The 17,005-nt window shown below is 36.5% G+C and overlaps 1 protein-coding gene across 1 annotated transcript in view; it reads right to left on the bottom strand.

Annotated features, from left to right (window-relative positions):
• ADGRV1 (adhesion G protein-coupled receptor V1) overlaps nucleotides 1-17,005 on the bottom strand; it is a 252,208-nt gene that overhangs the window by 28,063 nt on the left and 207,140 nt on the right. The window contains exon 88 of the mRNA XM_062513025.1: nucleotides 8,341-8,462. Coding sequence (XP_062369009.1) covers nucleotides 8,341-8,462 — 122 coding nt within the window. The remainder of the gene's footprint in view (nucleotides 1-8,340; nucleotides 8,463-17,005) is intronic.

Raw genomic sequence — 17,005 nt, 5'->3', positions numbered from 1 at the left:
ATATGTATCAGGGGAAGAAAAAGAAGTTTATTTAGTCAATCTTTACTGAATTTCAATTATGTCAGTGTTGCCTTATGAAACACTTTATGAAATCTTAGCTTATCATGGTTTCTTCTAAGACTGCATGTCATTAATATGTTGAGTAATAATGAAATTGATAGAGAGAAAATCAGTAGAGCATTCACTCTTTCTGCAGTCATTGCTTGAAGGCCACTGAAGCTGTACATGAAACAAGGAAAATATTTAATATTTTTACATTATTTTTACAATCTCCCAAACAAGGCTTCATCTTTATTTTTTATAAAGAAAAGGAAAAAATATCCTTCTCATACTGGTGAAACATAAGGCTTGTACAGTATAGATGGTTCTTGTGCAGAAAACGTGTGGGTAGAAGAAAAGGGAATGGCTCTTTTTCTAGAGAGTATTAAAACTTCACATGCATTTATTTAATAGAAAAATTCGGATCAGCCTCCATAAAGCAACAATGCTCAGCAGGAAGATATGTATGCACAGGGACCACTGTGCAGTACTGAAACATAAGAAACTGAATCCACTGCTTCAAACTCATTCCTGAAGATAGATGAAATCTATTTAAACTTTCTTACCTATATAATGCCCAGATTTTTGGGTTTATTGTTAGTTCTGTAATATTTAGTGTTTTCCTGGAAAATGGGTTCAGTCCATGTAACTAGTGTTCATCTATCACAGTGAATCAGCTGTGAATAAAGAAAAACTGGCTAGATGGAATGTCTGAAGGTAATTCAGTAGACTCAGAGTCCACGAATTAGGTCAGTATAACCTTGTCTAGATGAATTTTAAAACACTACAATAGTGGAGATTACAAACCTCTTTGGGAAACAGTTCAAGTTCTCTACTTCCTTCTTATGAATTATTTTTCCTGATACCCAGTCTGAACCTCCCACACCAAAGTTTTGTGGCTGTGTGCCCTTGTTGCTGTTACCTAGAGCTATGAAGAGACTAGAGTGGAAGAGTATGAAAATGTAATTTTTTAACCACCTTCCAAATATTTGCATGTTGGTATTAAATTTTCCATTGATGTCATCCTCACCTGGCCAAATAAAACTAGCTCCTTCAGGCACTGTTGAATGGACATGTGCTCCATCCAGGCCTCTGACCACTGTGGAAGCCTTTCCTTGCATACCTATGGTTTCTCCACGTCTTGTGAAATGGAGGCTCCAAAACTGGGTGGAGTTTTCAACATGTGACTTCAATCTGAGTGGACAGCATGATATCTGCTGGATAAATACCTTCTGCTGAAGCCTGTTATGTGCTTTACCAAATTTCCAAGAAGGATATAATTTCCTCTAATATTAGTCCCCAATTTTCTGAAATTATGTTTTGCCTTCCTAAAATTTGAGAGCAATGTTATCTTTTCCTTGCTATCACGCTTATCCTCAGTTACCTCAGCATTTTTGGATCAAGCCCTTTCAACCCCATAAATTAATGGTCTTAAAATAACAGTAAATAATTCAGTAGTTTGAATTTAAAGGCAAAAAAAGAAACTGATTCTACATTATGATTGTACCAAGATACTTCTTGTACCTGTGTTATAGAAAAAAAAAAAAAAAAGAAGGAAAAAAGCTATTTATGGTGACACACAGAGACTGGTAGCAATGCAACAAAAAAAAAAAAAAAAAAAAAAAAAAAAAAAAAAAAAAAAAAAAGAGTAATTTGTTACCAAAACTAATTTGTTTGTTATTTCATTCTTCACAGTAAGAAAAGTTGACTCATTGACAGAAGTGAAAAATTAAAAGAACACACCTGATCCCAAGTCTTTTTCAATGGATATATATTGGAATAGAAAAACAACATGACAGATATACTTCCTATGATTGCAGCAATTATAGTTGCATTTCTTGCTTGTTACACAGTTCTGGCCATTACTAATACCTCCCGAGAGAATGGCTAAAACTGCTTTTTCACCTTCTATTGTAGAAAACTGGTGTTATGAGATTTTTCCTGAAATATATTACCAATGTAAAATTCTTCAAGAATGGATGAAGGAAATTCATTGATGCTTGAAGATTTAAAATTTTATTTAAATATTGTATTTGGTTTTTTAAAAAATGTATTATCATCACATTTTTCTATTTTAAGTGTGTCACTGAAAAGTCTAAATGTTTCTTTAGTGATTAGTTGAAAATACAGTAAATCCAAGACCACTTCAGTATACTCTTTCATTGTGTCTTATTTAAATAAATTATAAACACAGCTCTAAACACAAGTTACTCTTCTGACATCAATTTCTTATGTATATTTAAAAGATACTCAGTTATATCATAACAATGCTTCCTATATTTACTTGACGCTGCACACTTTTTTGTTTATTTTGTCTTCAGCTATAGACTGAGTTTGTGTCCACTATGTATGAAGTTGAATAGCTGATAGGAATCTTCTACTATAATTTCATAAGTAATTACAAAAAGAATATGTTAAAGTATATTTCAGGTGGTAACAAGGAATAGAGTTCTTGAATTTTCTCTTCAAGAAAGAAGTTGTAAACATAGAAAAAAGGATATAAAATAGTTGCATTCTCTTGATTCATGGTGTAATCAAGTCTCACGGACAGCTTCATATGCTTGCACAGCTACTGTAATGCATACCATTGCTACTATCCAATCAAGGTTACAACCCAGAAGTTTAGCTGATGTCAAAAATTGTGACGTCTCAAAAGTGACATTCTTTCTTTACTTGTTTTATTGCAGTGTTTTTTCTTTAAAAAATTACACATAGTTAGCAAGTTTCAATTTTAAGTGAATGGCTCTAAGTATACTGTTCTTACCTTCCCAGTAAGAATCCAAGCCACCAGAAACAGCTTTATTATAGTCTAAATGGAGATATGAATTGCTTTGGATGAGTATTTTATTTTGTGTCTGGAGTAGTATTTGAATTGTTTGGCCTGTGTTTAACTGTGTTTGGTTTGTGCACTCAGCTGACAGATTTGTATCTACTTGAACAAGCATATGTCCTTTTCTTGATATTCTCAATATAAATTCTTGGCATTACTATGAGGCCTTCACTGCCTTTTGTTGGTCTTAGTTGCAGTGTAGATTCACCTTTAGCAAAATCTGTAGGCAATCTTTTACAACCTGCCACATTTACTTGCATCTCATGTCTGTCTAGTACTGGGTTTTGGTTCTTTTTTGTGGCTTTGATAATCTGAACCACTGCAAGGGATCTTCTAGTCTATGTCTGACTCATCAGAGCAGAAGTTTTCAGAAGATGTCATAAGACACAGGAAGCAAGCCTATTTATAATGGTGGCCCTCTCTGAGTCCCCTGGCTACATCCCAGAGTTGAATAGTATGTTCTACGAAAAAACGCATATTTCATTTGTGACTGGTACTGGCATGAGCTTCATAAACTGTGTATTTTTGCTTTCTTGCATAGTATAATGCAGCAACTTACAAAACAGTGTATCTTTCCTTGCTTTTTGCTATCACAATATGTGGTATTTTTTAAACTTTATTTCTCCTTCCCAAACTGTGTCACCTTGATTTCTCTTAGTATATTTTCTGCTTTTTCATTATAATATTTGGGGTTTTTTTGCCAACACACCTACTAGTTTTCTTTGATATCTTATCTCCTTTTCTACTTAAGCTAGCCTTTCCTCCCATTCTGGCTTGTCCCAGCTATTTTAATCATTTAATTAATTCATTTAATTAATGAAGTTTGATTAATCTCATCTTCTCCAGTCAATGTCAGGTTTGGATGTGCACCTGTTCACTTTTTCTTCTGTATGCCCATATTTGTTGTTAAAGACTTTTCAAGTATCTGTACCTGTACTTCTGTATCTTCTCTTATTGCAATATACCAAAAATAAGTTGACTTTTAGAACTTTTTCCTAAATTCGTCTCTAAACTGAGAAATTGCATTAGGCAAGTCAGCCCATTTCCTCATTTTGGAAAACCACCAGTCAACTCTTCCAAATCTTTCCTATGTTTCTTGGGTAGTACTTCTTGGGAAGAAGTACTTTGCATGTAACACTGATGGTTATTACATAGGCATGAGTTGTCCAGTATGCTCAAGCAGAGAACAGGTAGGCATTTAACCTTTATCTGCATCATGCAAAACAAACACAAAAGGATTTTTTGAATACTGTCATTAATAATGGGTTACTTATGTGTTGCCATTTATTTTTTCTGCTGATATTCCTGAAAAATTGAGGTTTTATACTGTTGAGTAATATCAGAGTATTTAATAAGAGTAATGTTTCAATTAAAAATTACTTACTGAAAAATTTAATTAAATTATTGCTGAGAGAGGGGAATAGTGGAGCATATTCCAAAGAAACTGTGACTGGGGTAGTTGTGGCATACCTAGTATCTTGTAGTTTACAGTGTAGACGCACTCTAAGTTATAGAGGATGGAGGTGCATAGTGCAGTTTGATGGAGATCTAGCCAAAGAAATATCTAGATTATACTAAGAAAGTTGGCTGCAGAGACTAGCCTAGGAACAGGCTTGAAGCCTCATTCTGACCCCTTTGCATGCAATGGGAAGAGATCCACCCACTGCCCTGAACTTTGGATCCATCAAATGCAAATATGCCTCTGTTGACATCAGCTACACAAATCAGAAACACTCCCCCATCTGCATGAAAAACACAGTGATCGTTTAGATGGGTATAGTGCATACAAAAAAGCTTGTGAAAATCCAAATATTTGAGAGAAGTACTCAAGGTAGCAGCTTATTCTCTCACTCCTGACCCCAGAAAAGCATGTATCTTGTGATTAATCCACAATGACAATCATAAGTTAAGAGGAAATGGTTTTTCTGTTTCCCAAGGGAAAAGACGAGGAGCCGAGGCTTATCATGCGAGACAATGGAGTATGTTTTTGCATCGCAGATGCTGTCTGGGTAGGACAATTAGGTGCATATTGCTAAGGAATTCAAACTACCATATATCCCAAACACACTTCTTTATCTTTCATGTCTTTCTAAATGTACTTTTTATTTCGTAAATCAGCCACTGCCCTTCCATTTGCATGTTTACTCCTGAAGTTACAGGGAAAGGTTGCTTTCCCCTCCATGCACTAGAATAGCTCTTACTATAAACTTGTCTCTGATGGGAACTGTTTCCTGCAGGAAGTGCTTGGAAACAATTTGTACTAAGTGGATGACTTTTCAAGCAAGTGCATTTCCTGGGAAAACACATGTCATAAGGCTAAAAAATCACAATGGATAATATCCAGTATCCTTTCAATCTCCTACGTAGAATCCATTCGGATATCCAACACATTATAATGGGTCACATTCTGCTTCTTTACACAGTCCATAGCTCCTGAGCAGCAGGAGCTGAACCAGGCTTCTGCTTCTTGTAAACTATTTCATCTCCTCTTTTCTGTTGCAATAAAAAACTCTAATGAACAATGAATTGCTTTCCAGCTGAAACAGGGCTTGTTGTATAAAAGAAATGCTCACCAATAAATGGTAAACCCAATTTTAATTGTTGAAAAATAGCCTTGTTTTAACAAACATAAATTCTGAGAGCTGACAAATATATGAAAATAAGATGCCAACAGAATGCATGACAAAGACAGCTAGTTTCTACTGTTACCATTATGACCATGTGTTATCCACTATCAAGTCCCATTTCCTTTCCCAGTCACAAACAGGTGGGCTGAGATTAAATCTTCAGACACTGTGCATGAGCTGGATAAATGTGGCTCTACATAGCCTGTGGGTTAGAATGACTCTCAGCAGGAAGTCTGTAGTCACCAAGACCAGCCCTTTGTCAGTGGGAACATGGTCTAAAAATCCTTTCTGAAGCTACACCTGCCTACAGCAAAGCCTTCATTTTTCTTCAGTATTTGTAATATATAATTCTGTTCTATACAAAGACTTTGCATACTGGTATTTTCTCTAAATTAGTGACTTGTATCTGATTATTTGATGAAAATCATAGATTAAAATATTTTACAGACTGTTCACTTAATTCCTTCCCTGATTTTCATTTCATGCTGCATGTCTTGTCACCTGAATCAGACATCAGTTTTTCCATTTCTTGACTAGATAAATCCTAACTTTAAAAGAGGAGAATACTCTCTATGTGATGGTTATTTAAAGTGTGGGGCATTCCAGGAAATATTTTTAAAACTTGTTTTATTACGGAGATTTACAAAGCACTGAAGAAGTCATCTACTAAAACAGACAAATTTATAACTGTAGTACTGTGAAAGAGCTAGTCTACTTCTTAAACTTTCCCCAGAGTATGCAACACAAAAAAGCTCTCTTCCTTTTAAGTATATAGTAACTTTATACTTAAAAAGAAATCAGTTAGTAAATAGTTCTAAAATGTAGTGAATACTGATGTATTACATTTTGCATGACAAAATCCAGCAAAGAATCCACTTTTGAAGCATGGAGTATGAGTTATTAAGCTCTCATAGCTGAAAATATAGTTTCTGTTTACCACTGTTTGAGTTGGAGCACCGGACATGCATGTTTTAATTTAAAATAATAAGCAGGAAGAGACTATGCATCTGAAATGTTTTCACCTCTGTAGAGGAGTCAAATCCCTCTGCAGACATCCCTGTGAGGGCCCCTGGCACTTCCTTTGAGATAAGAAAAACTACTTGCTTCGAATGACTCATGTTAGAAAAAATGTAAGCTCTTCTTCTTATCTTCTTAGAATATTATTGGTTAGGTTTGATTCTTTATAATTTGTTGTCCCAAACAAAGAAAGATAATGTAGTTGGCCAAAATGTGTTAACCCTGTTTTCCATTGGTTTACTTGTGATCCCCCCAAACCCTATAAAAGTACATATGTGATCCCCCATCTTTGGATTTGTTACCTGACCCCTTCACAGACGATAATAAAGCCTGTGGAAAAAGTCTGAGCTGCTCTCCCAGTCTTTTTATGCTGGCTGTAAACCACAGGTTTCTGTGAGAAACCATGAAGCTGAGTGCCTGAAAGGCCAGCGCTCACAAACCTTGGAACTTTCCCCTGCCCGACAACAACAGGGTGGGGGGCACAACAAAAAATTACACACCTCCTTCAAATAAAGAAAAGATTATTTTATATTTCAGATTTTACTTATTCTCTAGGACTAGAAATAACAAAAGGAACAGATTTTTCTTCCTGATGTGGAAGATCATTATTGGTGTAATGTGAATAGAAATGCTGCATTAACTTCTGCAGCCCTGTTGACATATAGAGTAATTTCCTAGATATTAGTAACTATCATTAAGGCAAGAAGCCAAAAAAGATAACATCTACTTGTGAAACAGAGCCAATATCTGTGTATATATATATATAATTAATGGCAATATATACAGAAAATTCAAATATATTACAGGGAGAATAAAGTACATTATTTTCCTCAATTGAAAAAAATTGTTTCTGAGATGTAATTTTAAAAGCATTTCAATACTGCCTAAGGAAACTCCCACATTTTAAATTTAAAATAAATCCATTTCTTGAAAATATGCTTTTAAAAGTAATTAATTTTTATTTGATGGGTATAAAGATTTTTGATAATGGGAAATAAAATGTCACAGAGATTTCTGTTCTAAAAAATAAGAAGTCCAGAAAAACTTGTCCTCCAAAGATTTTGATATATAATTTTAAATATCCTGCTAATTTCACTGTTTTCAGACATCAGTGGTATTTTCCTATCTGTGATACAGTAATCTTTATTCTATAAATAATTATGCAGTATGCAGTATGGTATTAAATGAAGTGCAATGCACTAGAGAACCCGGCGGAAACACTTACATGGGTAAAATTTTGGAAAGAGTTATTTACCTCTTTTATTATTAATGATGAACATTTAGTCTTTATTTGTTTCCTTTTTCAATAAAAGTAATTTGCTTTACCAATACATATGTTGTATGAGAAAAGCTAAGCCTCAAGGCTCACCTCTTACAATGGAAAAAAAAGAAATCAGTCTTAGGGCAATAGAATTTAAAATCTTGGTGTGGTTATTATTATTATTATTATTATTATTATTATTATTATTATTATTACTATTATTAACATCTATGGAAATTTGAAATACTCTACTTTTGCAAAGGCTGCAGACACTTCAGTTTTACTGGCATAATTATCTCAGTAACACTACATACAGAAGCAAACAATTTTATTTCTGAGTTTATTAGCTATGAAAGTAAATCTATGCAATTACAGTGCTATTTTTTAAAAACAATACATGACTTAATATGCATTCCATATGTCAGTTTGAGAAATAAAAAGAATACACACTTCCACTGTGACTTAGTTACTGGATATTGTTCAGCTGATGAAGCCAAAATTACAAACCTGAGTGGAGAAGACACGCCCAGCTCAGCAAGATCAAAGAACCACATGCTCCCTCTTACCTGCAGGCTGTTGAAGATGATGAAGAAGACTAACATCCAGAGGTGCCGGTAAGCTATGTGCAGTCCTCCCCACAGCCAGGTGATGGAAACCAGGGCAAAGAGGTACAGGACCAAAGGGATCTCTGTGAACCACAAACACAGCATTTCAGCTGCTTTGCCCTCAGAAAAAAACCCACATTTTAAAGCATGACTGATACAGGACATGGTTTTGCTGTCTGTGGTTAACCTTGGAGCTTCCTCTCTATGATGGGCAGCCCTCCTGCTCCAGTTGGGTGGGGATCCCAGGGCTTTTATGACCCCACCCAAGGATCAGAAGACCAGCAGAAGAACGCTGTCAGGGGTCTGGGAGGTATGAGGGGCAGAAGAAGCACAGCCCAGCTCAGCAAACCAAGTGGTGGGAAGAACACACAGGAAGTCAAAAAATATGTTGAACTTCGGAGAAGAATGGAAGAACTCTTTGCAAGCTTTAGAAATTTTGAGAGAAAATTGCTAAGAATTGAGGGGAAAGGGAAAAGAAGAAAAATTATGGTGGGTTGTTTTTGCATAACTTGATTTTTTGGTGAGGAGGGAAGAAGCCAGCCACATAAATGAATTTCTCTGTGGGAAGCTGCTAGAAGCTTCCTCTGTGCCTAGCAAAGCACGGGTTGGCTCTGAAAATAAACATGCTACTAAGCCAATTAATGTAGTTGGGAACGCCTCCATGATAACATTTAATAAGGGAAAAAAACACGTGCAATTCCTCTTTCTTCCTTTCCTCCCAGGATGGTGAGGGAGCCACCGGTGCCCTTCCAGCATGGCCAAGGGCCCTTCCCAGCATGGCTGAGGGGCCATGCTAACGAGGCCATCCCAGCACCCCAAGTGGCTACACAGTCAGGACCTTGAGGCTGAGGCCGGTGCTGGGAGAGCCCATGTGGCCAGGGCTATCTAAGCATGACCCACAGCAAACTGTGCTTGTGTGACGACTTTTAGCTGGCCATGCTGGGGGCAGAAGGGCAGGGGCAGCAGCAGCAGCAGCTTCTCCTTTCCGGTGCCTTGCATGAAGAGAGGCTCTGGATGGAGCCTACAGTGCCAGCAGGGACCACATGGCCAACAGCAAGGGGCACTATGAGTGATTCCTCAGTGCAGAGCCCGGCCAGGATTAACCTTTCAGTGCAGCTAAACCCTGTAAGGACTTTTGAGTTGACAGAACTTGAGAATAAACAAACCTATGGACACCAATTCTCTCCCAAGTTGAAGAAGAGGAAAAGGTGAAAACGTGATGAGAAAAACATGCCAACACCAAGGTCAACGAAAGGAGGGAGGGCAGGAGGTGCCTTGGGTGCTGGATCTGAGATTCTTCTGCAAGCTGTGGTGAGGACTATAACACAACAAACTGCTTCCCTGTAATTCATGAAGTGCATGGGGAGATGCAGCGGTCCACTCACAGCCCGTGACAGAAGGTATTCATGCTGGAATGTGTGGATGCTGAAAAATGTAATCTAGTGGGAAACTCAAACAGACAGAGAAGACCCTTGCTTCTAGAGATAGAGAATCCTTGATTTCAAACTAGAACAGCTCATCCTTAAAAGACTACACCCCGTGAACTAATGACCCCTGCAAACAGTTATGGGAAGATTGCTTTGCCCATGGGAGGGAATCACATTAGAAGAGGTTGGGCAGGACTGCTACTCCTGAAAATTAGAACCTCCAAATTAGTTGGAGAAGTTAGAGAGTACTGTTTCCTGTGAGAAGGACCCCAACACATAAGAGAAAAGACTCCTCTCCCTAAGCAAACTTAAGAAAGGTTTCTTTAAAGTAAGAAATTGACTAAACTGCCCCCATGTTTTCTCTCCCTGCACTGTCAGTGGGAAGCAAGGAGGGGCTGGTGGGGGGGACAGGGAAGTTCTTCTAAAGGTTTTCATTCTCATCATCCTCTTTTAATAATATTTTTTTCTTTTAATGATATTTTTTCTTTATTCCTTTTAAGATTTGTGCCTTAAAGTGCTTTAGCCTCATCCTTATCTCACTCCATGAGTCTTTTAGGTTTTTCCTTCCTGTCTTTGCTCAGCTATAGCAGATGAGAATGAATGAATGGTTTTTCATGGGTGCCTGGCTTCTAGCCAGTGTCAAACCATGATATATGGATAGATAAACAGTCCCAGCCCTGGCCACTTACAGGGTTGTAGGAAGTTCTAATAGTTTATTCTTTGATTTGTTGTTATTTTCCCCTTCAAGTCAAACATAAGACATCTGACCCCATAAAACTTAAAATGATAGCCTCCTCTCAGCCCAGGAGACCCCCAAGATAGACTTTGAACAAGTTAATTTCATTCATCTTCAAAAATACAGAATCTGTCTTTAAATATGCATACATACATCTCCATTTTATGTTCCCCATTTTATGTATTTGCAGCATAAAAGATTTAGGGAAAGCTGGCAGGAAGATGTCTGCCTGGACAAAGTTTCCAATGGGGAAAACAAAAGCTTCACCCCAGCATGTTTTTCTGACTGACAAGAGCCAGCCCCCATGTTACCATGTTTGCAGAAGAATTCAAAGTCCATGTTTGCCATGTTCCCACCTCAGGGGCAGAGGTGTTTGGCAAGACATTGCTCCTCTCTACATTAGTTAAGCAGCATCAGTGAAAAGTGGGGATGTGTTTTTGACAGTCTTGTTCCAGAAACATTCGTGTGAGAGCCCTTTGGCCATTTTGTTTGATACTGTACAAATAGTAAGGGCCTTCTGAATGTAGGCAATACTCCAAGTCAGACATAACATTTTAACATGAAAAAGCATAAAGATGACTGCTCTTTGCCACATACTGAATATTGGTACAGTTTATGATTCTGTTTTTTCTTCACTGGTAACAACTGCCTTGTTATCAGTATTGCAAAGAGCTAATACAGAGTTGAAACTCTGGCAGCATTTAAAGCCATGGATGTTCAATTTCTGTATACCCATTTGCTGAATGTTGATGTGACAAAAGCTCAATAATTAGAGCAAACATATCAGAAAAAAAAAAACAACAAATTCTTGTAAGTTTGTAAAATCAGAATTTCATAAAGGAAAAGAATACCAATAAATAGGCTTGATATGGATCAAAATAATATAATTATTTATAGTTTTCTTCATATGAAAATAAAACCAACGACCCCCTCCAAAGAAACCCCAAAGGGTTATTCTGAGCAGAAGAACCTCCACTCACATGACTTTTACTCCAAGTTCAAGTGTAAGCAGTTGCCTCTAGACTACTTGCATAAACCTCAGTAGGTAACACTGATGTGGACAAGTCAGCTCAATATTACTGTGATGCAACTGAGACACTGACAAGCAGTTAGTTCTGTTGGGTATTATATAATCAAACCATGTTGGTCCACATTTTTTGTAGACTTATCACACTGTTTTTTAATGCTAGGAGTGATGGAAGATTTTATTTAAGTAACAGGTAGTCCACACTCTCCTTAAATAAATATACATGTCTATATACATGCATATATCATTGTCCTGACTGTTCATGTCTTTCCTTGAAGTATCTCCCCTTTACCTTACTGTAAGATATCACTGAGAGAGATTACAAATTCAATACAGATAAATAAATGCAGCTTTTGCAGCTCTAGTCACATCTTTTTAAAGATTGAAAACTTATCATAGTCCAGCTTGATATTTAACTAGGTGAAATTGCATACATTCAATTTACCATACAACTGAAAGTGTCCCCTGTTTGTCACTTCTTCATTGTTGAGAAAAAATAATTTCCTTGTTAATCTATAAAATTAATTAGCTATTCTGAGGGCTGCAGTACATTGTAATAAATTACTAAGAATAGTGAAATTGTAGTTTGCTACAGTAGGGGAGTCCTTAGATAAGTGAACACAAGATTTTGTAAGTGATTCACACAAAACCAATGACAGTTAGAATTTGAAAGATAGGCTGCAGTATTTTCATTTTGGACTTGTGAACCAAGAAAAATATGAGTATGATGGAAAAATTTAAGCACCTCATCAAGAACCTAAAAGGAACTGTATTGGGTACATAAAAAATTTGTCTGGCCTTGACTTCAAGAAGGGCCAAAAAAGTTAGATGGATATGATGCTTCTCTCAGAAAGTCTCCCATTTACAATTCAGGAGCTTCCCTAACCAGACATGGGCTTTTTTTTTCCTATTTAGTAATCTTCAGGGGACTTTTCTTTCATGAAATCATATTGAACCTTGATAATTCAGAGGAATTATCTCTGCAAGGAACTCTACAGTAACATCATAAGATTCAGGTAATAAAATGCCAGATTGCCCAGCTGAAAAAGCCGTCAGCCTTGTGTTTGCTGTTTGGTTTCCTTATAGTAGAAGCTAGAACAAGAAACTGCAACAAACAAAACACAGAACATTTCCAAACAGTTATGATTTCACCTATACTGGTTTTAAGTTTATAACAAACTAAACCCTCACAACTCTATATTTCTGAAACAAACAAAGAAAAGAAAAACTGGTGACTAAAGTTTAAAGTTTTGTCCTTTGTTGCTTTATAAGGCATTTGAAGATGTCCTTGCTCATTGCAGGGAGGTTGGACTAGAAGACCTTTAAAAGACCCTTCCAACCCAAGCCATTCCACGATTCCTTGGTTTGCAATGACCTACTGAGAAAAACAATCTCATTATCTCCTATGACTACATCCAAATCTAGCAACCTAAGCTGGCTGCTTACTGATTTTCACAAAGAATTTCAGCCCCACAGGATTGTGGTTCCAGTCTGTCTATGCTTGCTTCTTCAGAACTGAGAACTGCAACACTTCTCACATTTGTGTGCCTGAAAGGATTGGAAAAGTGGTGATAGATACTAAATTTTAGAACAAAGGATGAAACGACTTAAAAAAACAGTGGATGTCACCACAACAAAAGCTCTGCAAAGCTATGTTTTCAGTTAATTTTCTAAATTTCTCATTCGAGAATGTAAGTCCTCCGGTGGTACATCCCTTTAACAGCAGTAATCAGTTTAAGTTGTCTCAGCGTCCATCAGTTTTAATTAAGGACTCAGAAACTTGGGAAACCAAGGGACCTTATAAACTCGTTACTGGGGGTGTGGTTACACATGCATATCCACCCGCACAGGCCCACGTTGGATGGTCCAAAAGTGGGTAAAACCTTTTGTCCCTGAAAGTCCAGCTCCAGCAGTAGGGGATGAAAAACAAGTAGCTGTTGCTTTGAAAAGAAGATGCCGCCAGGAAGAGGAAAGAAAACCTTCCTAAGATTTGGTTACATTATGGCAGATACACTGACTTTTAATGTGCTTTAAAGTTTGTTTTTCCTCTTAGAGAAACCTACCTGCCACCCAGCCTCATGATGAGCACTATCCAGGTTGTCATCCTGTTCGCGCTAGTGGACTGTTCAAAGGCTGGGGACTCACAGGGTGGTGGACTTCATTAGCTAAAACAATTCTGTTGTTTTTTGTTGTTCTTTTTCTAATAGTGTTGGTGTTCAGAATTCTACATTGCTTAATTTTTAAAGCCATTAACAGTTTAATCCCTACTACCTCAGAAGTCAGCCACATAGAGCTGGCAAACCAAAAGCAATCTAACTGGACCACAAATCATTAAGTGGTGGACAAATTCATATTCTGTATCAGAATGAGCCCGACACTTTCCTTTTAACCTTATTTAACAAAAAAGGAGATGTATTGCACTAAGTAGTTTGTTTAGTATTACAGGGTTAATGGTTATTATATTGCACTGAATAGATTGTTCTGTACTCCCCCAGGTTTACTTACCCCTCCCCATCGGTTGTATCTCATTGTTTATGGTTCCGTTCCTCTCCTCCCCTTCCCCTGGTTTAAAATCTCCCACCACTTTCTGTTCTCTCTTTTTCCCCTTGGAAGTTGCTCCACAATAAAGTGGGACTGTGGTCCTGGAAGAAGTAGCCTCCTTGTCTTTTACCTTTGTCTTTGTGGGCATTCTTCATCTCCTGCGGTCCGGAGCCAGCAGAGTGGACCCGGGGAGAAAAGAAACCTACAAGGAGGAGCCCTGCACCATGATGCACTGTCACACTTCTGATACCTCATCTAACAGCAAGAAGATTGATTAAAATATGGTATTGTAACTTCACTAATGAAGTGACAGTTCCCATGGTCAACCTCTCATCCCTGTGTAGTGCCCATTGATTATAAATTAATATTTTTATGCTGCCTACTACAACCTATTTTACCAGGCAGGGGAGAAGTCATGGAGAACCTCCTCTACAAATTCAGTCAACTTATGGTGCATAGTGAAAAATGCCTTCCTATTATAAGGGATTTTTAAATTTAAAGTTAGGAAAAGCAATGAATGAGCACTTAGGAAATCTACTATCTGAATTAACCAACAACTACCCTAAACAAAGGCATCAAAAAGCAGAATAAGCCCTATGAAGCCTAAAGGTCTTTCTTCCTTTCTTCCTTCCTTCCTTCCTTCCTGATAAGACAGAAAAAGTCTGAGTAAAGAAAAATGTTAAATCAAATAGAAATTAAGAAAACTGAAAATGATACAGTAACATTAATGCTTTGGTGTATACTCCAGAGTTTGTCTTTGCAGAAAATATATATATGTGATTTAACTATGGAAAACACAGAAAAGCATAAACTGTGCTTTTATAATGTATCAAGATGTCTCTATTCTCACCACAGTGTTGGTCCATATTGTATTTTCCTTTCCTATTTTCCTTTTATTTTTTTTAATAAATGAGTAATTCAATAAAAAAAGCAATTGAATAATACAGCTTTAATTATCTTCTGAGTTTACCTATAAATATTTACTGTGTGTCTTCTCCTTAGGCTGTTAAACTGCCACTGATAATGCATCTTTAATTGCTTTTAACTGTTCTTAGCTAAACATGAAGACCTACTGCATGAAAACCTGAAAGATCTTTATCAACATTTATTTTCCCAGAGGACTGCAGAGAGTGTGTTGCTGCACAGAATTTCAAAAATTTGTGGGAGACCTAAATTCGTAAAATATTTACAGGCGATTGCTCAAGAAGTCATCAGTTAAACTTAGAAATGTAAATATAAAAATTCCACAAAAACATATTTTTTTAAAATAAGCTTGAATAGTAGTATTCCAAGTCATGCTGGCTCTGTTTTCAATTGTTTTTGACAGCTGCAGTAAAATAAAAGGAGTTTGGTAACAGGCTTTTTGTGGCCAAAATAAAATAAAATAAAACAAACATAAAAGTAAACCAAACAAAACAGGTTTCTTTCATAAAGTTCAAAGACGAAAATACCATCATCAAGAAATAACAGAACCATTGATTCTTGACTGTTAAATGTGCAGAATTTAACAGCAGAAGACACTGAAGACCAGAAAGCTGGTAGGTCCATGCACAAGAAGAAATCAAACTGGGGAAAAAAATGTTCATTGATAGTTTGTAGAAATAGGAAGTAAAAAATGTGTCAAAATACTATTTTTTGTTAATTTGTATTTTTTAATCTGCTTATCCTAGTGGCAAGGAAAGTTTTGAAATTAAAGGGTACTTTCTAAAAGATAAGCACATGTCAGACACCTTGTGTTATAATAAAATGAAAATAAAGGACATTTTATCATAGCTTATGCTATTACTGTTATGCAGGAAGCATGGCAAACCCTAGCAAAGCGGCAAATCCAAAGAATTTAAAAAAATGAGCCTACTTATTTCCACATAACAAAATTATTAAGATGCACAGTTGCAATACATTAAATGAATGCTAAATTTACAACTATGCAGTCACAACTCATGTATATGAGCTTGCTTCTGCAGATTTCTTTGAAGAAAATAAGCTAATTTGGACATGTGAATCACAGTGCAAGCCATCTAAATTACTCAAGTGAAGATGATGCATTTATGTTCTTTATTTCAGCTTCTAATTAAGCTTGTGCATTTTGTCTTAACAGTATTTGTAAAAAATCTTGAAGGCAAGGATTTGGTTTTTTCCTAATTACAAAAAAGAAAAGCTCCTGGAGCACAATGAAGACTGAAATATTATATCCAGTGTGTGTGATAAATACTGTGAGTACTGTCTATAACTCTAAGTTCCAGAAGTAGCCAACATCTGGTTCTTGATTTCTAGATGCATACTGCCATTTCAAGATGAAAGCATTCCTGAAATTCACTATTCCTTTGATTCTCTTAGATACATTATATTTATCATATGATTTAAAGATTTTAGCAACTATCTTACAGGTTAGGGAAGACATGCAACTACATGTTTGGATATACACTCTCACTTGAAATCAAAAACTCTGTCCTCAGCATCATTTCCTGAGCACAGAAGCATGCTTGGAATGTCCTGCACTTGCATTTTGTGGGTTTATTTGTTTCTTGAGAACATCAGATAGTAGCAGGTGTAGGCAGACTATTCAGAATGTTCTGCTGTGACTAGGAATTGCATACTGCTAACACAATAAACATATTTGGAGACTGGAACTAGATGATCTTTATGGTACCTTCCAATCCAAAGCATTCTATGATTTCATATTAAAGAAATTTATATGTAGGAACATGAAAGTAGGCAGTTACTATTTTACAACTAAATATCCAAGGCATTCTTCATGAAGTTCTATTTTGGCAACATGAAGATTTAATCCTTACATTAATTCTGGCAATTTTTTAATTATGATATCTGATTCAGGTAAGTTATACTGCATATTTATGAGTAGGATATGAAAATTATGCCAGTTCAAGATTCATT

Source organism: Cinclus cinclus, chromosome Z (genome assembly GCF_963662255.1).
Source record: "Cinclus cinclus chromosome Z, bCinCin1.1, whole genome shotgun sequence".
NCBI classification, from domain to species: Eukaryota; Metazoa; Chordata; class Aves; order Passeriformes; family Cinclidae; genus Cinclus; species Cinclus cinclus.
Note: the sequence above shows the minus strand (reverse complement) of the source record. Positions and strands in the feature narration are given on the sequence as shown.